This window comes from Lactuca serriola, chromosome 8, assembly GCF_051521515.1.
Source record: "Lactuca serriola cultivar US96UC23 chromosome 8, Lser_US96UC23_V15, whole genome shotgun sequence".
Classification (NCBI taxonomy): domain Eukaryota; kingdom Viridiplantae; phylum Streptophyta; class Magnoliopsida; order Asterales; family Asteraceae; genus Lactuca; species Lactuca serriola.
The window spans coordinates 305,499,391-305,525,518 of NC_136415.1; the positions used below are offsets into that span (position 1 = coordinate 305,499,391).

A 26,128-nucleotide genomic window follows, 5' to 3' on the forward strand; every position below is an offset into this window, starting at 1 on the left:
GACTATCACTTCCGAACAAGAGTTACTTCTTTTCAGAATATGTCAATATGGTCTTTTCCGACAACTTACATCATACTTCCAACTTTCCTTGAGCAACTAATCTTTGGCGAACCTCAGATTGTCCTCGACAATTGCTTAATCACTTTAGTCATATCTAGTTCTACACTTTTCCCTTCTCAATGCCTTAAGCATTTGGAAAATTTAGAGAAGATGAATATTATAGCACATGCAATCGATCCTATATTCGAAGCATATGGGACACGATTCATGATGTTTGACATAAAGACATGATACTAGACCAGTCTTTTGCTACAATATTTTTATTTGCCATGTTTTCAAAATTTAACTATGAAGAGGGATGCCGTAATCATAATCGAATTTTGAAAATGCAATATATATAGAATTTCTTCAAGTTGAACCATTCCAACATAAAATTCATATATATATTCTTGACTAAAGATGATTAAAATCTCAATCTAAGCTTTAGAATTGAAATGAAGTATAATTTCCTCTCCCTTAATTATAGCAAAACAACTTTTCAACCCCTGCAACTTCACGAATTGAAACTTTGTTTTCTATCATTAACATTGCTAACTTGCAACGCTAAACGTAATAATCATGCTCCCACTAACATGATGATTATCAGCATAACACTTATGCTCCCACTAGCTCTGACATATTTCCAGAAATTTGTTGGACTTCTGAAATTTAGATTCATACACCCTTTCTTAGATAGCTCACATGTGTGTCTAAACAATTTTCAGAACTATGAAAAGGGATACCGTAATCATAGTCTCAATTGCTTAGACCGTTGCCATTTCTCACAAGTCCATGTTAGTGTGCCGGTGAACCATACGCGCTCCACTAACGACTTTTGAAAATGCAAATAACACAATTGATATCTACATAAAATCTACTTAGTGAAAGCGTTTCCTCACCATCATTTTCATGAATCGGAGAGAAACCTTATGACACTTAGATTTTATAGTGTATGAGTTCCTATCCATGTGAATTTGTCAAAACCATAATCACAAGATAAGGTTAGTGACACATTCAGCCTTACATGGATTAAACTTGTTCAGTCTTAGTTTCTTGTCACCTTGGTAGCACGAGGCCCACCAATGCTTCCAAGTTGAACTCTGATAACTCACATACAAATTCAACTTATTTGAAGTAGGTACAGAAACAAGAATTATGTCAACACGATAGGTTACAAACCTTAAGTCGTGTGCTAGTGATAAATTACAGGTTTTACTCTTGATTATATCTTGAAACTCTTTCAAGATCTTTAAGGCTCCCACTGTCCCCTTGACATATAACTTTCCCTAGTCAAGAACCATTCCTTGACAAAACAAATATTCAAGGGACAATGCGGATTCTTATCAAGACTAACACTTCACATAATTGATCTTAGTTGGTCTTTGTCTCATCCAAGACATCACAACTTGCCAATCTCAAATGTACAAGAGTAGAAAACATTTTACTCTTACATTTGACTAGTGTTAATTAAATCTTCCTTTATGTCACTCAAATTTACAATCTTGGAGTATGACTCTAAGAATTGTTTTGGAACGAAGTATGACTCGTCTTCTTGATTTTAACCAATCTAACAATTCATGACCTCTCTTCTTAGCCATAACAATACACTAAGACGTCCTTAGAGTATGAATTTGTGATATGGTTTCATAATCATTAAGATGATCATGAAATACGACACTAAAGTACTCTCCCATCCTTTCAGATTTGAGAAACTTTTATCTTTCTGCCTAATTTGATTCTTCTCATTTGTTTTGAAATACATTGTAACCTTTCCAATGTTACAGAATTATACTTAACCTCATACGTATAATCATATTTACTAATCTTAAGTAAATCATGACAAATCAATCTTTGTGGTGGACCTTGACCAACGCACACCCAGTGTACCTAATTCCTTAGTCCTTCAATTGACTCACATATACATGTGATCAAAGAATTAGTCTTAATTTTCAAAGATGAAAATTCTCATTCATCATACAATACAACTTGTATGATTCCAAGTTTCTGTCCAATTGAAACTTGGGTGATGAAAAACTTTCTTCATTTGGTAAATTCAGACACTACCACAAATGAAAGAATCAAATCCACTTTCCAATATTGCTATTACTGGAAACATATAAGCAACAATTTTCCACAGATGCCATTGTAAGGATATTTTTAAAATAAATAAAATTAAAACCCTTTTTTCTTTTATTTTAAAACTTTGCGGAAAAACTTATCCTTACAATCCACATGAAAACCTTGTTATTATCTATTCATAAGCAATATATTATAACTCTTAAGCAACAGCTCAAAATTCTGATTGTCGAACCATGCGATCGAAACCCACCTTTGCAATTAGAATCAACAGATACTTACTTTAAGCTTCCTATCTTTTCTTTGATTCTTAAAACATCAGCATGTGACCCATTCACATTATGTAATAAGAATCTCCAAATAGGAACTTAATAGAGTTAGACAGTGGACTTTACCCGAAGTAGAGTCAAACCTCTTGACTTGATCAACCTTATGACCTTTCAGGCGAATAGGGCAGCTTCGCAACCAATGCCCCTTCCTTTGGCAACAAAACACATGGACCCTTTGGTAATGGCACATGAGACTATCTCAAACTAGCCTTTCTCTTTACCATTTGGTCAACCGAGTTGACTATGGCCGATCCCTTTCCATTGGGAAGAGAAATCTTTTTCTAGATATCCAGTGCTACCATTGTCAATGTCCATTTAAGACTTGGGAAGTTGTTCTTTTAATCAAATTTGCTTTACTAGTGTTCCAAATCATTGTTGATTCCACAACACCAAGCAAATAGATAACATCATTAAGGGTCATGTCATAGTCCGTCTCATAGTAGTCCCAAAGAGACTCACTATGTTACTAAGAAAGTGATTGAACATCCAACTTTCACGGGACTTTGACACCCAACTCTCCCGGCTTGTCAATATGTGACTTTATCTTTAAGATGTGAGCACACATAGACTATGCTTGCCAATAGGGATTGAGTGACTTTAAACTTTTCAAGAACTTGTGGGTGAGGGAGAATAATTGGAGGAGGTGGAGGAAGTGAAGCATGATGTTGAGGGACACCATCTTCAAGAGATTTGGGAAGATCATAGTTGTCTGAACCAGACATCTATAATGGGAGAAAATCAAGTTAGTTGATTCAAAGTCCTTAATATAACACCCAATATGAAATATTAAGGCTAGGACCCAACACAATATTTTATAATTTGGAAGAGGGATGCCGTAATCCAAGCTATAAAATATTTGAAGGTAGGCGAATGACGATTCACCAATTTCCACCATGAAAAACGAAATAATTTATTAGGTTTTAATTGGATTTGAAATTCCTAGATCTTTTGAGATTCATTGAACTTTTCAATGGCATGTTTCAATCTCGAGTGTGCCCTCTCAAATTTTGTGATTGGGATGCCGAGGATCACAAAACAAGGTGTGAATAACCATACCAATTCACTTGGTACCCTTAATATTATCACCCAATCAATGTGCCGGTTAACCACACACGCTCCATTGATCTATGACAAACATTAAGTCACCCTTTGTGGTCCTTACTAGTCCAAGTTAGTGTGCCGGTTAACCACACACGCTCCACCAAAGACTTGGTAAGGTACAAAGTGTGAATTCCATGGGCTAGCACCATATTCACATTTTTCCTAAAGTAACTAAGATTGGGAATTAAATAAAAAATATTCAGTTACTTTATAATATTCATTATACTTTTAATGAGAATTTAAAGTCATTGTCCTACCCGTTCGGCTAACGACCCTTCACCAGTCAAGCAAGCGGTGGGTGAGAGTGGACACCCATTAAGTCTCCATTTTATAGGCAACAACCTTATACCCACCTTATAGACCGGCTTCGTGAATGAGGCCTACTAACGGTAAAACGACTTGTTCTTATACATATATATAATAATTAACCATTAATGTTATAAATAGTATAAGTGTTGAATTTTAACTTTTAAAATTCGAAGTGTTGGAATTAAAGTTTATTAAAGTGTGTGAAACTTTTCCAAATTCCAAAACTTGAGGGCAAGTTTTGAAACTATTCAAAACCAATTAATTTCATGATTTATGTGTTTAAAGTAGTTTTAATCCAAAAACTCTTCAAGTTCCATAACTTGAGGACAAGTTATGGAAGACTTTAAACTAATAAAAGAATTACTTTTCTTTATTTTATAACTTATGGAATTAATTAAGGTTACACTTTATTTATATATTTATTAATGAAGTGACTCTTGAACCTTCATAACTTAAGGACAAGACTCTTCATCTTTTGTAACCATCCAAAACTTTTCATTTCATAACTTATGAATTAAAGCTTCATAAAATTGAAGACTCTTCACTTTCATGTAACTTATGTGTTTAAATGTGTGTTAAAGAAAAGTGACCTTTGGATATCCATAACTTGAGGACAAATTATGGACTCCATTAAAACACATAAATGACCAAGAATTAATTCTAAACAATTCAGCAAATAATTCCTATCATCTTCTAAATTCATAAGAACATGAACATGATCATCAAAATTTCAAGAATTATATGAACACATAAAAATCATGGAATTTTGATATATGCTATTGTAAATGGATTAGAACAACCATTACACCAACTAAAACAAGTTTTAAAATACCAAAACAGTTTAGGGTAATGTTTCTAGTCCATTTCCAGCAGCAAAAGTCAAAATTCTGCATTCTGATCATTCTACTCGCCGAGTGCACGAACCTACTCGCCAAGTAGGATGAATTTTGCCTTGAACTCGGCGAGCCCCCCCATGGACTCGGCGAGTCCATCAGCCAGACAGCAACAATTTCAACTTTTTTCACTATTTTGCATCAAGTATCAAACAAGCAAGCCTAGTCTCTAATACCACTGTTGGGTTTTGAGCAATCTAACACTTCCTAAGTGTGCATGCAACCCTAATAAACCTTGGATCTATGTTTGTCTAAATACATGCAAAATAATAATTTTCCAAGGTTCATAACCTATCTAACATGGCATGGGGTACTTTTAAACATAAAAGAATTAGATGAGATTACATACCTTTTGATGATGAGTTCAATTCCTAAGGAGTTTGAGGGCCAAGCACCAATAGTGTAAATGCCTCAAATGGAATCACAAATCACCACAAACTCTTGGAAAACTTTGAGAGAGAATACACACTTGTATTTTCGGCCACACACAAGCACACACACACTAGTTCCACTAGTAGCCATTTCATGCAACATAAGCATGCTTATATAGTGTACATGATTAGGGTGAAACCCTAATAACCCATGACCTTTCCTTTTCCAAGGATCCATGGGTTAAAAGCTCCATGGATCATCCATGGACTTCCATATAAGCCTAGCCCATTAACAAATGAGTATTAGCCCACACCATATAAAACAATAGCCCACAATTTAATTAGTCTTCCTTTTAATCTCTAAATTAATTCATAATTAATTTAAGACTAAGACTAATTAAATAACATGACTTCATATTAATATATTATAACTTATAATATATTAATAATCATATGTGTATAACTCTCATAAAATTATCCATAAATAGTTTGGATGAAATGCAACCCAAATGGACCATGCCGGGTCGGGTCAAGTATATACCAAATAAGTTATGGACTTAGACACCTTATCCAACAGGTACTAGACCCCACACATCAGAATGAATAATATCAAAAGGAGTAATGAAGCAAGACATACTTTTACTGAAAGGTAAAGTAGAGAATTTTGCTAGTTTACAACCACTACAATCAGAAATAGCACAAGTGTTCAAATCACCCAAAACGGCACTAAATGCTAGAAAACTCATACATGTCCCAAAAGAGAATGCCAAAGATGAAACTGAGACAAAAAACGACTCAAACGAAAAGAAAATAAATCAATGTTGGAGGCAGCAATAACAGACACTTTGAGAACCTCCAAGACATAAAGTTCTCCTACCCTACGATCAATTCCAATCACCTTATGAGTGTGTTGGTCATGTATAACACATACGTAATCAGAAAAGAGCACCCAATTACCATACTTATATAATTGGTTGATCAAAGCAAGATTCAAAGTGAGTTTGGGATTATAGTAAACATCAAGGAAAGATATATGAGGGATAGAAATAGACCCAACGCCCTAAATTTTCGTAGATGTATCACTAGAAGACATAACAGAGATAGATGACATGCGTGAAAAAGAAGTAAATGATGATAAATAAGGAGTCATGTGATGGGTTGCACCATAATCTAAAATCCATTAAGGTGAAGATATACCTGAGGTACCAGATGAAGTAGGACCAGAATGAGACATAGATGCAGACATGGCAGTAGGATTGGAGGCCAAATAATGTCTAAAACTCTCAAAAACCTTAGGATCCAACATAGAAGGTGGCATGTTGCCAACTAACTCAATGTCAACTGATGGAGCAGCAGAAGCAGCGAACTTTGGAGGGCGAGGTGTCCATGGAGAAGCACCAAAGGAACGTAGCTGAAACTTTTGCTAAACGGCCTTATGTTGTTGTCCTGACTGAGTCTAACTAGATTTACCCTTGTTAACTAACAATGTACATTGAGCTTTCCACTATTTTTGTGTTTGCATAAAGCACACTCATAATAAGCAACCCTTGGAGTTTGTTAAGCTTAATTAGTGGAAACAGCAAGCATAGCAGGAGTGGAAGTAGGAGTGGAGATTTCTTTAGAACCTTTATCCACATGAGACTTGATACGAGTTTGTTCATCAATTAGGTCATGAACAATAGAATCCACTGATGGAAGGGGGAACAAGGAATAATCGTTCCACATAGGCCTTCAAAATCAAAATGCAATGCCATAAAAAACTAAACCAAAAATTGTTCTTCCCTCCTAGCAATATAAGACTCAAAGTCTTTTAACACTTTATATTCAATAAGAGTCAATTGATCCTACAAATCAAACATAGCAACATAAAAATCTTGAGTACTCATATCATTTTGTTGAAGGGCATGAATGTCATATTCTAACTTATATTGTTTAGAAAAGTTGGACTGAGTATACAGTATCTCCAAATGATTCCAAACATCATTTTTTGTGTCATATTTAGCCAATTGCGTACTAATAAACTGTGTAACATAATTGTTAGTCCAAGTAATGACCTTGGAGTTATCAGCCTCCTAAGTATCAACCAACAAATCAAAATTCTTAGCTTGAGGCATTGAAGGTTTGGCTTTAGTCCTAGTGACATAGCCCCACATATTCTTCCCACGAAGGAAGTTTTTCATAAAATAGCTCCAATAAGTGTAATTCTTTCCATATAATCGAGTACTGAATGACCGAAGGGAATCATCATTTCCAGTCATGTTGGCAACAGATAAATAACCACGACAATAGACAAACAATCAGAGAACAAGAACAACAAACCAGCAGAAGCAACCAATCAAGCAGCAAAAAATCAAACAACAAACCCTAGAATTAAAATAGCAACATAACTAATAGCACCGGCAAATGACCAATAACAAGCAAACAAACATCAGCAGCTACATTTCGATCCGCGCCACAGATGACTGCTACAAAATCTTCTAGCATATCAAACATCGGCTCTAATATCATGATAATAGAGCCATATTCTTATTGAAAGAGAGAAATTACAAATATTCTAGATGGAAAAACATAAAAACTACAAATAAATAAATAAATACTAGCTAAGACCAAACTATAATGAGGTAAAGGCTAAAGAGCCCATAAACATGTAGGCTAACAACATATATGGCTAACAATTTTTGCAAGTTACTTCAAAAGTCAGTGATAAAGAGATGGTTCACATTTGATAATCCCTTAAAATAATATTATTCATTATACATTTTAAAATTTCAGATGTTAAGCACTCATTGATCCTCTATTATTTTCTTTTCTCTAAACGTGGGCTTAGAAACAAAGGTGGATGCTCCGAACTGTGTTAACAGCTTTTGATCTATATGTAATGTGTATTGTTTTCGTTTGGTACTGCATATTTGTAAGGACTAAGTAATGCTATAGCATATTCTAATTATCATGCTGCTAATATTCTTAAACAACCGAAATAAAGTAGTAGTTGTTTTTACTGGAACTAATTGCTCAAATATCTTTATCTAAAAAGTAAATATAATGATGTAAATATAAATTAAAGAAAATTAAGTGGCATGCACAAGGTGGGATGTTGACCGTTGGTGGATCATGTGCCCATCATCTTCATTTCTTTTCAACTTTTTATTAACCACGTGACCCCCTATTTTGTAGATTGTCTCATTCATCCACAATAATAATGAAGTATATAATAAGTCGATAAAATATTTAGGTGGAAGTGATGCATTATTGAAAGAGTAAATTACATAAACGGTCTCTATATTTTGGTATGATTGGTAGGTTTAGTTCAACTTTGGAAAAATTGATAGATTGTAGTTTTGTGGTTTTAAAGAAAAATCCAATTCGGTCCTTTCATTTAAACACTGTCCACCAAAGTCCAGTCAATGCCATCACACTACGGCTCACGTGAGGGGCATTTTCGTCCTTTTATTTTTCTCTTTCCCCTACGAGCATCCATAATTGTGAGTTCAATGAGAAAGTTGAATGAGATAGCAAATCTATGTGTCATTCAACAAATGAAACTCTACCATTATGAGATGTCATCTTGGCATTCAATGGATTTTGAGTTCAATGATCAATGAACTCTTCAATGAGAAAAAAGAAAGTTTTTAATTTTAAAATATTTACTATAAATAACATTTTATAACATTTTATTGAACTTTGTAGAGTTCAATGCATTATAGGAAAAAAAAAATAGAGTTGTATGGATTGTAGAAAAATGATGTGGCAATCCATTAAACTCTATTGAGTTCAATGCATTGTGGATGCTCTAACAACTAACGTTTAGTTCCCGAGTTCTAGTAACGAAAAGAAAAAAAGGGTAAAAAAAGTAAGGAGATAAAAGAAAAAAAAAAGGAAAAAAAATGTATTTTGTGTTACAAGTTGAAGACAAATGAAAGGGGTCCATTTTTCCAAATTGAAAGGAAAGTTAGGAGGGAAAGTTTTTATTTCATTTCTTTCCACTTTAATGAAACTTAAGAACGTCAATTTCTTTTATTTCTTTTTTTCTCACGTTCACCCATTTCTTTTCTTTTTCCCTCGTTAAATTGAACTCGGAAACAAGGTATTACACCATATATTCTTAATGGAGCATATAATTTCATCATTAAAACACTACTCCTATTACATCACATCCCAATCAACCCCATTGAAATACCATCAACAATTACAGACTTATAAGCAACTGCTTCGCTTGTCTTTAATCTCTAGTTCTCTACCCAGTAAAGCTTCTATTTTTTTTCTTTTTCTTTTGTGGGTACAAAAATTTATACACGTCTAGCAACAAGTCAATACCCATAACCGTATATAAATGTTTCTACCCACAAAAACTTTTATCAACTCTTAACTGTAAATAACTTGTTTTTTTTTCATTTTAATATCATTGAACATAAGGCATTCTATCAACTTTTAATGGTAAATGACTTGTATTTTTTTCATTTGATATCGTTTCATGAAAATAAAAGACTTTATGAAATAAAAAGTTAAAGACCAGATATACAAACTATCATAAACTATAGGGACCATTCATGTAATTTATTCTGAGTTAATTTGTAATCTGAAAGAATAAATTTGAAACAAATTTTATTTTATTAAAGATTTAAAGTACAGTTTTTGTAGATCTTGAGATACAAAATAATAAAAGATTGTACTTAATTAACAAGTTGTTAGAAGGATACAAAGATCTCAAGACATTCTTGATCCAACATGCACATGTGTTGATATTTATTATTAGCATTAAAAATAAATATACCAAATATACCACCCACCTCACCCGTTTTAAAACATAATTTATTATTTATGTATATAACTCATAACACTTACACTCCTTACAAATCATAAAATACAAAAAAAAAAAAAAAAAAAAAAATATATATATATATATATATATATATATATATATATATATATCCACACCTTTGTTCCAAAATTACCAAACTTTTTAATTGCAAACACTTCAAGAAGTCCATCACTCAAAAACAACATCCATCCTTAGGAATTTCATCATATTCACTTTTTTCATAACAATGGCAGCTTCTTAGTTCTTACAAACATTTCCCCCCTCCAATGCTGCCTCATATATAACATATATGTTCTATAAAACCCTACCACTATACTTTTAAACATTACAAAATTAGTCACCAAAATGAAATAATCCCTAATCCCCAAAACCCCCAACTTTTATTCCCACATTATATCCTTCAATCCCCTCGAGTATATCCACGCGAACGTGACCTCATCTTTCCACGATGATCATAAACCGAACTCCCATGATCCAACGGCTTTATCACCATCGACTCCGCTTGCTCTTGAACCGCTCCAAACACAATTTCATTGGTTTTTTCCGCACTTTGTTCGTAGTATGTCTCCGGCATTGACGAATAATAACGGTTGTGATGCTGTTGTTGCTGTTGTTGTTGTTGTTGATACTGTTGTTGTTGTTGTAAGTTTTGGTCCCACCCAGTGTAAAAATGGCGACTACTTTGACGAAAATGTTGGATTTTTTCGGCATCGTTTGTCATAAAAGGGTAAGTTTTTTTCGGGGTGGGGGTACGGGTCTCGATGGAAGGTGGCGGCGGGTCGTCACCGTCTGGGATCACGTAGCTATCTTGAACGGGCCATGGGTTTGACCCGTATTTGTGGTGGTGTTGACTTTGGTAATTATGGTTGACTTGTTTTTTTTTTAAGCCCGGGAAAAGTCCGGTCAAGATTTCGGATAATGATGAGGTGGAGTTGGATATTAGTTTTGCGAATGATCCGAAAAAACCCTCTTCGGGTTTTTCCGGCTCGTTTTCCACCGGAATTAGTGGCGGCCTTAGCGGCGGTTTCTGGTATGGTGGCGGTGGAACGGTGGTTTGTTTCATTGTTGGTTGCGGTTCATCCTTCATGAAATGAACCCGTCAAAAGAGGTTAATAATGTTGACTTTTGAGGTCAAACCAAGTAAATTTTGACTTTAAAATTGAGATAGATTATAAAGTTTTTGGAAAAATAGTTTGCTATGACATAATAAAATATAAAAAGTATTACAATTCGAAAAAGATTGATTTCAATTCGGAGTATAAATTCATTAAAATTTTGACATTTGAAGTATGGTATTTTTGACCAAAAAACATATGAAGAACATAAGTGATAAAGACTTACTTGTTGAGCAGAAATCATGCTACCAACTCTTCTTTGCAACAATGCAAGCATGTAACCAAAGAAACCAGCTGCCACCAAAACTGCAATCCCTACAATAAGTTTCACAATGTTCAATAAACGATAAATCTATCAAAGGGCATTTTAGGTATTTAACGAAAAAAATTGCAAGATAACTTGATGGTGTTGATCTTTGTCCAACAAGTTCGTATTTACAAAAGGGTATTTTAGATATTTGACTAATAGTCAGACAATTCCATCAAACAAAATGGAAATCGACATGTTTGTCTCTACTCAAGGGTAGTTTAGACATTTACCAAGAGGGAAACCGCTTCCATATTGATAAGCACAATCATCAAACGGAAGTTGAATCTCACGAATAGCTTGGTTTCCTCTATCTATAACAAGAAGCGAACAACTGCTTCCAATGTAAAGAACATCAAAATCATTAGAAAATTTTGCATCTTCACTCGGTCCATCTACATGTCCTCCACCCCGGCCCACTTTTCCCCCTCCTGCAATTGTTGTCACTCCTATACCAAAAAAATAAAATTAATAATTAATAATTCCATACTCCTAAAAAACCTTAAGAGATGTAAATGTAAGTAGTAGCTGACTTTAATAGACTTAATACAGAAAGAACGACTTAATACAAACAGAAAGTTATACAAAGAAAGCTTTTTGCTAAATTTGGATTCATTTGCTTTTTTCCTTTTGATTTCTTATGTGACATCATTTTCTTGTAGATTTTTTAAAACATAATTTTGTATTTTATACCTGTATCACTAATCTTTCTAATTGCCATGTTGGCAGTGTCGGCAATGTATATGTTTCCTTTGTCATCAACTGTAAGACCTTTTGGGTGATTCATTTTAGCTTCTCGAAGCTTCCCATCGACATGCCCTGAATACCCATCAGCTGATCCAGCTACCAGCTTCGGTCTACTATCTGAAAAAGGGGGAAAGAAATCAACAAATGGTTATTGGTTTTGTGGGTCTAAGGAAATGGGATTGAAATTGAATGTTTGTCGACTTTGTTCATACCCAGAAGATGAAAATGGTGAAGAGGAAAATGGGAGTAAGGTTACTTACAGAGGGATAAAGATGAAGAGATCTTGTATAGATTGCTATTAGCAGAATCAAGAACAAGAAGCTCTCCATTAGGTAAAACCTCGAGAGCATGAGGTTCGATTCCAAGCTTACTTCCATCGAAAACTGTCTCAACGTTATAACCGCTCTCAAATTTCATCAATGGTCGCCCAGTAATCGCTAAAACAATGGAAACCGACAAAAAACAAGTGATATCAGTAACGATTGGAGCATTCAATGAACAGATGGATACGATTGATATATAAATGAATGCGAAGAACAAAACCGACAAAAAAAATTAAACGGAAATACCACCATTGTAGGATACTGTTAACCACATATGATCGAAAAAGTAAGAGAAATCAGCTGAAAATCAAGATCTATTACATGTTTTGGCAGGTGTTTTGAGCGACCACGCCCATTTCATCAAAGCCGAAGCAACATTTGAGAAAACCCCATTAACAATCCCTGCAAAAAAGGAATAAGGGTTGTAAGTTGTAAGCTTTGAGCTGTGAGCGTAAGTGAAAGTACAGTACAACAAAATCAGATCCTAACTTGAAAATCTGAAGAAGAAAAAATCAGAAACCACGAAATGTAGTACACTCACTAGCAGGTGAAGTAGCTGGAGCAGCAGATACGCCAACATTAACACAAAGTAAAAGTAAAAGAGCAAGTGAGAAAACAAGCAGAATTCTACCCATTGCTGCCATTTTTGTGAGGAGCTGAAAGGAATCAGAGTTTGGAGGTGGATTGCATTACATATGAATTGAAACCAGAAACCCTAATGAGAATCTGAAATGGGTTTGTTAAAGAGAGGGAAAAGGGAGTGCTTTTTGATGGGTTTTTTGATTTTTCATGAAAAGGAGTGGGGATTTTGAGAGATGTGCGAAAGAATTAGAGGATAGAAGGGGTGGAAAAGACAAGAAATGACAAGAGGAGGGGCTAAGGGGCCTTTGCCAGTGGAGGACAGTAGTTGGAGTTGAGAATCATTTGCAGTAAATATGTTTGATATAATATTTTTTTAATAGAAGATTGAGATTTATTGTTTTGTAATAAAAAACAAATATTTGACACAATAATGCAAGTTCATAGAAAATGTTTTTTTACTTCTAGATATTTATTTCTAAAAAGAATTTAGTTCAAATCGGTATTTTTATCGTATTTGTAACTAGGGTTGACGTCACTATCTGACCTTGAATTATTAAATTTTATTGAGAAAAAATTCATGAAATAACCAAAAGTTATGGGAGTTTTAAGAAATTAATTATGAAATTTTGAGTTTTGGAAAATAACCATTAGATGTTTAGAGGGGGCTCTTTGGATCCCTTTAATCCTCTGAGGAACGATGCACAATACTGCGGAAATAACGTGGCACCATTAAATGACAAAAAAAAAAATTGTAGCTATAATGGTTCTGCAGAAATGGTTCTGCGGATCCATTGTACACATTTTTGGATCGTTATAATCCTATGTTGAACCAACGAAAACAGGGTAAAATCATAAAAATTACCAAAACCAACCAATTCCTAAGAGATATTATAGATCCATTCAAAGGTCAATAGATCTGTAGAGCCACCTCTGCGGAACCATTATAGTCACGAAAATTTTTTGTCATTTAGTGTTGTCACGTCATTTCCGCAATATTGTGCATCCTTCCTCAAAGGATTAAAGGTGTCCTCAGAGCCCCCGCTGCGGATCTCGTGGTCATCTTTCGATCACATGTTTTCTTCTTGCCAACTACCTCAAAGAAGACCAGTTTCAACGTTGACCTCTACTCCTTCGCTTCTTGTGACCTCGTTCCCCTGAAATTACATGCTTAATTAAGAAGACGAGGAGACTGGGAGAATTATGACGCTACCTTTGAGGTTTTTTTATTCATTAGATTTTTAGGTTTATAAAACGTGCAATTAATTTATGATTGTTTTTTGGATTCTAATTCCTTTGCACCAATCAGATAACAGCTTCATCCCCTCTTTCCTCTCGCTGCGTACGTAGCGATTCGTCCTTGGCAACTCTCCTAGCGAGTGCAAGGGGGTGGTGTTTTGTGTCCATCACGAGGCTAGTGACTAGTGGTAGTGAGGGCCACTCCGTTTAATCTAATAATTTTTGTGAATTTTATTACTGATTTTCAAATTTTATATCAAAAATATCATTTTCTTGAAATTGAAGATCTAACATGGATCTTTAATAACAATTTTTTTAGAACATCAAAATTTTATTAAGAAAAGGTAACAAGAAGCTAGACAAAACACCTTAAGTACAAAACATTACAAGTGAATCAAATTTGGATTTCATAACCATACATTCCAATTAATCAACCCCTAATACCTACTCGGACACCAAAAATAAGCCTTCGAAATGATTTTGTCAAATAGCTGGCTCTTCTTGAGTTGTTGTAAACCCAAAAAATACTTGTTTTGACACAACTAAACATACCACCACATGACATAAAAAAACGCCCTCCAAAAGCTCGTTGAAGGCTTCCGTAGCCGCAAATCACAAAACCATGTCAGCCACTCATCAACAGAAAACATAGTTTGATCATCAATCCCCTACCACCAAAACACTATGACCCTTAAATCCGAAGTCACCATGCAAGGGAAGGAAAGATGGTTTGTCAACCCCACTTTTCCATCACAAACTGGAAAATGAAGATAAGGGATCACTAAACACCTCTTATAAATATTTAGCCTGGTCGACAAACTATTAAGCATCAGTCTCCAAATGAGAAGATTAACCTTTATAAGAACAAAACGCATGACATTCTCACTCAAGAGAAACATCTTTTAATCAATAAAATTATGCATGGATGTCATATTAAATTCAATAAAGGCTTTTAAACGCCAACTCTATCTATCTAGAATCGAGCTCAACGAAATCAAGGAGAGAAGAGAAACAAGTGAAAACTCTGCTCACTCTCGATTCCTTCTATGGGGTCGATGAAAAGAATAAATCCAATATTGATGTCTCATCTTTTATGTAATAAAGATATCCTTATTCAAATCCAAAGCAAATAGCCATGGGAACCGAACCTATATCAACATATCCCCCACACAAATCTCTTCCAAAAGGAAGAAGAATCAGTATTATCAATCACCTTCTTGCAAAACAAAAGTAACTTCACACCTTTTTTAACAGTTGAGAATTAGAACAAATAATATCTAACCAAACAAAAATCCTTCTATCGGAGGATCAAGATCCAACAAGCCATGACTACTATGAATAGATTTGACCATACTAATCCAAAAAGCAGCATGTTACGTCTTAAACCGCCAAATCCATTTGAAGAGAAGAGCCTTGTTCGGTGTAAAAAAATGGACACCCCAAGACCATTATTATCTTTAAAATACATAACCTTCTCCTAACTAACACATAAAATATTTTTTTTTTCTTTCTCACCCCCCAAAAAAAAAATTGATGCTAACCAATTCCAGTTTAAAGATAATAGAAATAGGAGTCTTGAAACGAGACATAAAGTATGTCGGAATCGAACCTAACACCAATTTTAGAAGAGTTAAATAACCTCTGACTGAAAGAGACCTTGCATTCCAATTTGACAGTCGCGACACCATATCAGACCAAGTATTTAGCTTAACCATAAAATAGCCAACGAAGACTTCTAAAAACAAAGTCTTTATAGCCGCACAACCAATTTAAGAAGCTACACTCTCAACTTTGGTGAAAATGACACCAACTCCTAATAATATGTACTTTTGTAAATTGATATTGAGCCCAGTCGCCGAGAAAAAGGATTGAATTTTGGTAATATTTTTAGAAAAGTTTGAATACCTCTGTAACGTCCCAAAAATTACAAAGATATTTTTCTTCATAAAGCAGATTAGCCAATTAAAACTTCATTTCTAAACCATTTAATAACATTTGATTTGTTGAAAACCATACTCTATCATAGTTAAGTCTACAATATCGCAGAAATGAATATATTTGATGTGTGTGTACAATCTCGTCGAACTCTTCTCACGAACAACCTACAAAATGTTTAATCCACAACTGTAAGCATAAAGCTTAGTGAGTTCTCTAATATACCATATATTCCACCATACATACAATGCATCCATATATAATTCTTGAATCTAGCACCGAGCAAACAAAACTCATATCCACATACATGTATCATACGTAACGGGCCTAACCGAAGAGTTCACGGACCTAACGTAACTCACATAACGGTCCCCGCCTAACCATACATTACGGAACCTACCTAACCATACATAACAGGCCCTGCCCAACCATACATAACGGGCTCCGCCCAAGGAGCAAATGAGCCCAGCCTAGACTCCACTGCCAGGAGCCACATCTTGGTATTCCATACAATCCATAAAGTCATATGTAATCAGGGGTCAGATAGACAGTCGAACAAATGATCCACCCAAGATTGAAAAATCAGACAAGAACACTGCAATAAGGCATTAGACCAATAGTCCTCAGGCTATCCAACTTAGACTACATAGAACCCAAACCATCACTACCAAAGAATCATGTAACATAAACACATAACATATACTAGCATATTTCATACCCTTAACAACTAGCCTTCCCCGATTACCCTGTCGTCGACCTCTTCTCAATTAAGTTATTTGTTGGTCATTCATACGTAATACTGATAACTAGCCTTCCCCTATTTACCCTGCCAACATAAAACCTAACAATATCATACAATCAATGGACAAGAGTCTACCAGTCTAGCATACCAAATCGCCAAGTGTTCTAAACTGAAGGGCATGACAAGAACTTATCCTAAACAATTAGCATATGTGTACTCTAAGAGTACCTCTATCTTACCATGAAAATGATATATTATGGGATACGTGACATAGTGAGAAACTCACCTGAACTAAAGAACCGGAGAAGCACAACAACACTCTTACACCTTGTACAGCTTAATTTCACAAACCGACTAACACCAAAAGAGATAAATACTAAATCAAGAATCCAAATCCTCTAAGTTTGACCCCAAGTCAAATTGGTCAAATGTTAACGATCAAGGGTCAATAAAACTCAACAGCCACCATGATTTGGCGACCTCTTGGCCATATCATGGGCATGTCCAGACAAAACAGTCGACATGCAGGACTGTTGGGTGCATTTCATGCACCTATTTTGTGTAAATATCTGGTTTTTAGTGTTGCATTTAGGAGCCAAAGTCTTACATTTTTACTTACTTTTAAATATTTATAGTATATCAAAAGAACGCTTTTATTTGCACATTTTATGGCGGATTCCATGTAAATTTGAAGGTTGGAATGCGCTTTGGGGATGCTGAGGTAGCTCGGGACAAGATTTCAAAGCAAACGCAGTAGAAACGAAGAATTTGGAAAATTCATGGAGTACAAAAACAATGAATTTCACACGGGGCATGTGAACGGTGAAAAATAGGCATGAAAATCAACAAGGAACGTGTTGACCTACTCACGAGGTCTTGACTTTGTTTCACACAAGACGTGTGGATTTACACTGAATCCATACGAGGCGTGTGGACCCACAAATCAGCATGTTTCAACACTTTAATTTTGAATATTTTCCGATTTTAGCAACCTACTTTCCTTCCACAAGGGGTGTGTGGAATTAGCCTAAATCCACACGGGGTGTGTGGATCATGAAAACTGCATTTTGGTAGTTTTTCCTAATGACTTATTACAAGATTTTTAGGGCTATTTGTCATTCTCTCTCACCTTAGACGACTTCGAGGCAATTTTTACTAGGAGTTCTTGCTAATTGTCACTTGGAATTCATTTTGGAAACATTTGGATTTTGTTTGTAATTTGAATTAACATTGTATTTCTCATTTTTAGACTTTGGATTCAAGCTTTAGCCATGTCCGGCTAAACCCTTTCATTTTTTATTTTGTCGTACAATTATGTTTATGCTTTTAATCATGTGACTTGATGTTATGTTTATGATTCTATCTTGAAATTGTAGTTTCTTTTTAATCTAATGTTTGATTTAATCATGGTTCATGTTGCCTACTAGAATTAGGATGATTTCATTCTCGTTATTCATTATGACGGGATTAACTTTGGTGTAAAATACAACTGCATGTTCTTACGTTTCCAAGCTTAGGAGAAATATTGAACATTGTTGGGAACATTCACATAAATCTTAATGCAAATTTTCAGTCTAATTCTAAGATCTTGTTTAGGTTGGATTAGTAAAACTAGGATTAGTTTAAAGAGCTTATTTTGATCAACCATTTTGGTGGATGGAAAATGCTAGAGCTTGTTAGTATTTTCAAGTACCAACTTGGATAGATTATGCCTTAACCTTATCAAGTGATTGAAATGCATGATACATGAGTTTACTACAGGATCAGAACCCTTTTACTCTCGAGTTATAAATTTTTAATTGCATGTGTTTAGTTTTAATTTCTATAAATCCAAATCACCCCCCCCCCCCATTTGTGACTCGGGCACCTTACGCAAAGAGGTATAATCATTTTTCCCGTGTCTCTGCGGATCGATCTTGCTTACCTTGTACTACTTTTTAGTGCAAAGTAACAGTGTTTTGGAGTTTATTTTGTACCCCTATCATTTGTTGGGTTTGACACCCTAACAAATTGGCGCCGTTTCCGGGGATACGGTGTTACTAATTCTTTATGCCTAGATCTTTTCGTACAGGTACACCATTGCCAGTTAACACAAAGATAGAGTGGACTTTAAGGAGGTTACGAAAGCAAGACAAGCTTTATAAGAAGCAACCGAGTCATTAACATTTGGAAGGACCTACCCTGCTCAAGTGTATCCAAATCCAAATCCAAAACACAAACTCTCTCATTCTCACCATAAACATCCTCACCCAGAAACACCACTCCACCCTCCTCACCTACTCACAACATCCCAAACTCCACAACCACAGGAACCTCAATTCCTACTTCTACCATGGGAGGCGAAAGAGGCAACGGAGGTAATAACAACAACAACAACAACCACAGTCCTCCAAATCCACCCGAGCAAACCCTTCTCTAATAGGCGAGGCAAGAGGTTACTCAACAACCTCTTTGTATCACCTATACAACAGCCAGACCTTGAACTAAAATTCGGCCTCATCCACTTACTCCCAACCTTTAGAGGCCTTGAAAATGAAGATCCCCTCAAGTTTTTCATTGAATTTAATGTTGTGTGTCCTGGCATGGACCACACAATGTCACATAGGATCAAATCAAGATTAGGACATTCCCCTTTTCAATACAATACAAAGCTAAAGACTGGCATTATGATCTCCCACTGGGAAGGTTAATACATAGGGGGCCTTGCACGCCTCTTCTTAGATAAGTACTTCCCAGAAATGAAAACCTCGGCCCTAAGAAGATAGATAGTTAGGATCAAAGAACACAAAAGAGAAGCCTTATATACATGTTAGGAAAGGTTCAAAAAGCTTTGTGCTCGTTACCTAAAGCATGACATTAACGAATATCAAATCCTCCAATAATTCATTGAAGGCATGACCCCTTGGGATAGGAGACATCTTAATGCCTCAAAGTGGAGGGTCTTTGATCGATAAGACCCCCACCGAGATTTGTGATCTTATCAAGAACATGGCGGAGGATTCAAAACATACAAGACAAGATGAATATTAGTGTACGGATGTGTTGGATAAGGTGTCTAAGTCCATAACTTATTTGGTACATACTTGACCCGACCCGGCATGGTCCATTTGGGTTGCACTTCACCCAAACGATTTATGGATAATTTTATGAGAATTGTATACTTACGATTTATTAATATATTATAAGTTATAATATATTAATATGAAGTCATGTTATTTAATTAGTTTTAGTCTTAAATTAATTATGAATTAATTTAGAGATTAAAAAGAAGACTGATTAAATTATGGGCTATTATATTTTATATAGTGTGGGCTAATACTCATTTGTTAATGGGCTAAGCTAATATGGAAGTCCATGGATGATCCATGGAGCTTTTAACCCATGGATCCTTGGAAAGGAAAATGTTGGGATTAAAACCCTAATTGAGATTTGATGAACAAGATGCGGAAAATAAGAACAAACACAAATATGAAGATTATGTCGAATGATCACTCGATTTATTGAAATATGAGGAATAAATTACACTTAAAGCATAGACTAAAGAATCTAACACTACATAAGAAACCTCACGTGGTGGCTACATTTTGCCTCACTCCTTAACCCTAATAATGAATAATACATGACTATTTATAGGGAAAAGACAAGTCTTGGGCTTTTAACCTAGAACTCATCAAAGGGGCCCATTGCCATCATCCATGGAGTGCTTTGAAACCCTACAATCTCCCCCTCAAAGTATGGATTGGATGACAATGCTTTAACTTCCAAAACAAGCATCTAGCAAATAAAAAGATTTGCAACGAGGAATATATGAAGCAATCCACGAATCTTGATTCTTCAATAGTCTTCAAACACGGGCTCTAGGATATATAAATCAAGCACTGAAGTAATGTCTTTAAACTTCATTTTCGAATGTAATCCCAAAGAATCTTCATGAAAACCAAACCCGCCATAAAAACCCATTTCAGAACAAAGAAACTGAATCACTTCTTGTCTTTGAAGAGCTCCCCCTCCAAGTCACAACGATCTTCAAATAAGCTAATGATATAAGCCATCAAAAAATATCATGTAACAACCCAAACTTTAAGATTCGTAACGCCACTTGATCGAGAAAATACAAGAAGTCGGAGATATAACAAGTCCTTAGCAGAGCTCGATGAAAAACTTCCGCTGTAAAGGATACTTCTCTGTAAAAGCTTTAGCAGAGCTCGATGAAGAACTTCCGCTGTAAAAGCTACCTTCATAATTCTACCACAAGCTTTATCAAAAATCTTCAACTTTGAAAAGTCACAAATCTAATTTCGAATGGCCATACCAAATTCTCCCCCGATTTATAATCAAAAACATGATTATAAAGCCTTCAAATGGTCATGAGAATGATCTTGAATGGATAAAAATTTACTAAGCTCCCCCGTGACAAAATGATATTAACGACGAAGTATAAAATCCGAAAAAGTCGTGAAAATTTGATGTTATCACGAAAAACGACTTTTCGAACCACCAAGACTTGATGGAATCCATAATTTTCTGTTCACAGAAAAATATGTGCGTTAAAGAATTCAAAACTGTTCACCAGCCCTTAAAATTGCAAACTTTTCGAAAAATGGGCTGAAATTGTCACTTGCTGAAATTCAGTGGGCTAAATGGTAATTTTGCATCATTTTCCCCATTAGATTGAAATAAATTCGAAATTGCACCAAAGCTTTCATATTGCTGAAGATACAGGGACCAAATATGTAACTTGAAGTCATCTTCCCCATTTACCCATTTACACCATGATGAACGAACGAATCCTCACAACAGGTAACGAAAACACGAACTCCGAATCCAAACAACAATGCTGATCAATCATTCATTCCGTGCACCCTAATGCGACCGAATCTAATTTCGTTCCAAGATCGTGAATTATTCACCTGAAGCAAACCCGATTAGAATAAGGAGCGAAACCTTAGCCAAGCCGAACCATAGGGTCGCTTTCGGTCCTCCCCTCTTTTGTTCCAAGTGCTTTCGTTCCAATGTTCATAGTCAATTTTAACTTTCCGTTTTGACCCCTGTTCATCCCAGTTGAGATACGATATCATTTGTTCGCAGGTAAAGGCTTTCACAACAATTTTGAGTTTTCTTGTTTGACAATTCAAATCGAGATACGGAAAATGTATCTGTTCCGATTCCTTCACCATTCCTTCCGATCACAAATAGACACCCTTCGTTTAGATCGCCTGCGTCCAATTCCAAGCATTCAATTTCATTATCGCTGCAAATTCAAACAAAATTTTCACAATTTCGATTAAGTCTCCAAATCGTAAATCAAATCAGATTCCTTTATTGAATCTTGAAAAACATTGGCCATCGGAACCCAATACTTGACAAACACCAAATTGATTTTCACAAATCGATTTAAAGATCAAACATCACTTCAATCGAATTTATCACCATCTTCATCTGTTCATGATAGTACTTCATCTATTCTTTAAACTCAAAAATATCGGACGACAATTCTGGACCACAAAATCACAATCGATCTTAACAATAACAAGAGATGATTCACGTTTAATAACATCCAGAAAAATCATTATCAATTAGAAAACAAAATCGATGTTAAGATAGGGTGGATTGAATCAGATCTAAAATCTTGAATGTGAACAATTCATGACCAGATAGATACATGAAACCAGAATTAAGAACAAATAAATTGGTCAATCGAACAAGATTCGAGAACATGTTATCAAGCAGACGAATCGCTTGATTTGAACAAAGGATTTTGAGATGTCTTGACTTGCGTGATTCAGAACTAACGATTTCAAAGAACAATAGATGGGCTTAAACATATGAACTGTACAACGACAATACTGGGCTCATGAAACAATATAGGATCGGCTGAAGAATATGAATAAAAAATCGGGCTAGATGATTTGGTTTAGGGTATGAATTCAGACTAGATCCAAAGACAAATGAAAAATAACAGGAGAATTGGATCGAGATTATACCCAGATGAACAGTAGATGAACAGCATAAATCCTCATGAACAGTAAGTTGAACAGAAATCTTGATTCCAAACAGCCAAAACACCAAGAATCTTTAATAACTTGTGCAGAAAATCATCAAATCAAGAACCGATACTTCAAAAATCAATAGATCTTCAAAGACCCGCTGTGATACCATTTGTTGGGATTAAAACCCTAATTGAGATTTGATGAACAAGATGCGGAAAATAAGAACAAACACAAATATGAAGATTATGTCGAATGATCACTCGATTTATTGAAATATGAGGAATAAATTACACTTAAAGCATAGACTAAAGAATCTAACACTACATAAGAAACCTCACGTGGTGGCTACATTTTGCCTCACTCCTTAACCCTAATAATGAATAATACATGACTATTTATAGGGAAAAGACAAGTCTTGGGCTTTTAACCTAGAACTCATCAAAGGGGCCCATTGCCATCATCCATGGAGTGCTTTGAAACCCTACAGAAAAGACATGGGTTATTAGGGTTTCACCCTAACCATGCACATTATATAAAGAAGCATATGATGCAAGAAATGTGACACTAGTTGTGTGAGACTTAGTGGTGGCCGATTCCACAAGAAAGTATACTACTCTCTCAAAGTTTTCCAAGTGTTTGTGGTGATTTGTGATTCCATTTGAGGCATTCACACTATTGGTGCTTGGCTCTCAAACTCCAAACAATCAACCATCATCAAAAGGTATGTATTTCTACTAGTACTTTTATGATTCATAATCCTTATGCTATGCTAGTTAGGAAGAAACCTTGGAAATTATTATTTGCATGTATTTTAGAAGAAAACATAGATCCAAGGTTTATTAGAGTTTCATGCACACTTAGGAAGTGTTAGATTGCTCAAAACCCAACAGTGGTATCAGAGCCTAGGCTTGTTTTCTTGAATACTTGATGCAAATTGCTGAAAAATGTCGAAAAAATTGCATTCTGCACAGCAGACTCGCCGAGTCCATGTGTATATTCAACCAACTCGCCGAGTCAGTTCATGCACTCGACGAGTTGGCAGGCCTGAGTGCAGATTTTCGAGTTTTGGTGTTGGAATTGGTCTAGAATCATTACCTTAAACTATTTTGATCTTATAAAACCTGTTTTTGATGTGGTAATGATGATGGTGGACCAATTTCAAAGTTATAATCAAAATTTCAAGTTTATATGTGTTCATATGATTCTTGAACTTGTTGATGTGGATGTTCATGTTCATATGATTTTTGTTAGATCATAGGAATTATTTGCAAATTGTTTGTTAGTTAATTCTTGATCTTAAAGTGTTTTAATGGAATTCATAATTTGTCCTCAAGTTATGGAATTCCAAAAGTTTTTTCTTTTAAATGTTTTTTAAGAAGTCATAAGTTACACTTTAGAAGAGTTTTTCTAATAAATGCTTTTATGGACTTCATAACTTGTCCTCAAGTTATGGATTTCCAAGAGACTCTTCATTAAAAGTATTAAACACTTAATTAAAACTCATAAGTTATGAATATCCAAAAGTTTATGAATTGTTCAAAACTTGCCCTCAAGGTTTGAAACTTGTAAAGTCTCACAAAAACTTTAATTCCAACCCTTAGAAGTTTTAAAAGTTAAAATTCTACCCTTATACTATTATAATATTAATGGTTAATTATTATATATATGTATAAGAACAAGTCGTTTTACCGTTAGTAGGCCTCATTCACGAAGCCGGTCTATAAGGTGGGTATAAGGTTGTTGCCTATAAAATGGCGACTTAATGGGTGTCCACTCTCACCCACCGCTTGCTTGATCGGTGGAGGGTCGTTAGCCGAACGGGTAGGACAATGACTTTAAATTCTCATTAAAAGTATAATGATTATTATAAAGTAACTAAATATTTTTTTATTTAATTCCCAATCTTAGTTACTTTAGGAAAAATGTGAATTTGGTGCTAGCCCATGGAATTCACACTTTGTACCTTACCAAGTCGTTGGTGGAGCGTGTGTGGTTAACCGGCACACTAACTTGGACTAGTAAGGATCACGAAAGGTGACTTAATGTTTGTCATAGATCAATGGAGCGTGTGTGGTTAACCGGCACATTGATTAGGTGATAATATTAAGGGTACCAAGTGAATTGGTATGGTTATTCACACCTTGTTTTGTGATCCTCGGCATCCCAGTCACAAAATTTGAGAGGGCACACTCGAGATTGAAACATGCCATTGAAAAGTTCAATGAATCTCAAAAGATCTAGGAATTTCAAATCCAATTAAAACCTAATAAATTATTTCGTTTTTCATGGTGGAAATTGGTGAATCGTCATTCGCCTACCTTCAAATATTTTATAGGTTGGATTACGGCATCCCTCTTCCAAATTATAAAATATTGTGTTGGGTCCTAGCCTTAATGATTCATATTGGGTGTTATATTAAGGACTTTGAATCAACTAACTTGATTTTCTCCCATTATAGATGTCTGGTTCAGACAACTATGATCTTCCCAAATCTCTTGAAGATGGTGTCCCTCAACATCATGCTTCACTTCCTCCACCTCCTCCAATTATTCTCCCTCACCCACAAGTTCTTGAAAAGTTTAAAGTCACTCAATCCCTATTGGCAAGCATAGTCTATGTGTGCTCACATCTTGTAGATAAAGTCACATATTGACAAGCCGGGAGAGTTGGGTGTCAAAGTCCCGTGAAAGTTGGATGTTCAATCACTTTCTTAGTAACATAGTGAGTCTCTTTGGGACTACTATGAGACGGACTATGACATGACCCTTAATGATGTTATCTATTTGCTTGGTATTGTGGAATCAGCAATGATTTGGAACACCAGTAAAGCAAATTTGATTAAAAGAACAACTTCCCAAGTCTACATGGACATTGACAATGGTAGCATTGGATATCTAGAAAAGGATTTCTCTTCCCAATGGAAAGGGATCGGCTATAGTCAACTCGGTTGACCAAATAGTAAAGAGAAAGGCAAATTCTGAGATAGTCTCATGTGCCATTACCAAAGGGTCCATGAGTTTTGTTGCCAAAGGAAGGGGCATTGGTTGCGAAGATGGCCTATTCACCTGAAAGGTCATAAGGTTGATCAAGTCAAGAGGTTTGACTCTACTTCTGGTAAAGTCCATTGTCTAACTCTATTAAGTTCCTATTTGGAGATTCTTATTACATAATGTTAATGGGTCACATGCTGATGTTTTTAAGAATCAAAGAAAAG

At 35.3% G+C, this 26,128-nt stretch overlaps 1 protein-coding gene across 1 annotated transcript; it reads right to left on the bottom strand.

Annotated features, from left to right (window-relative positions):
- Positions 1-10,109: 10,109 nt before the first annotated feature.
- On the bottom strand, positions 10,110-13,313 carry LOC145068408 (NHL domain-containing protein). The gene is made up of 7 exons (XM_079015371.1): positions 12,971-13,313; positions 12,751-12,831; positions 12,367-12,543; positions 12,053-12,223; positions 11,593-11,808; positions 11,279-11,367; positions 10,110-11,018 (listed from the first exon to the last, which is right to left on the bottom strand). Exons 1-7 carry the CDS (start codon positions 13,071-13,073, stop codon positions 10,338-10,340), a joined length of 1,518 nt encoding a protein of 505 aa, XP_078871497.1. The 5' UTR covers positions 13,074-13,313; the 3' UTR covers positions 10,110-10,337.
- Positions 13,314-26,128: the final 12,815 nt, after the last annotated feature.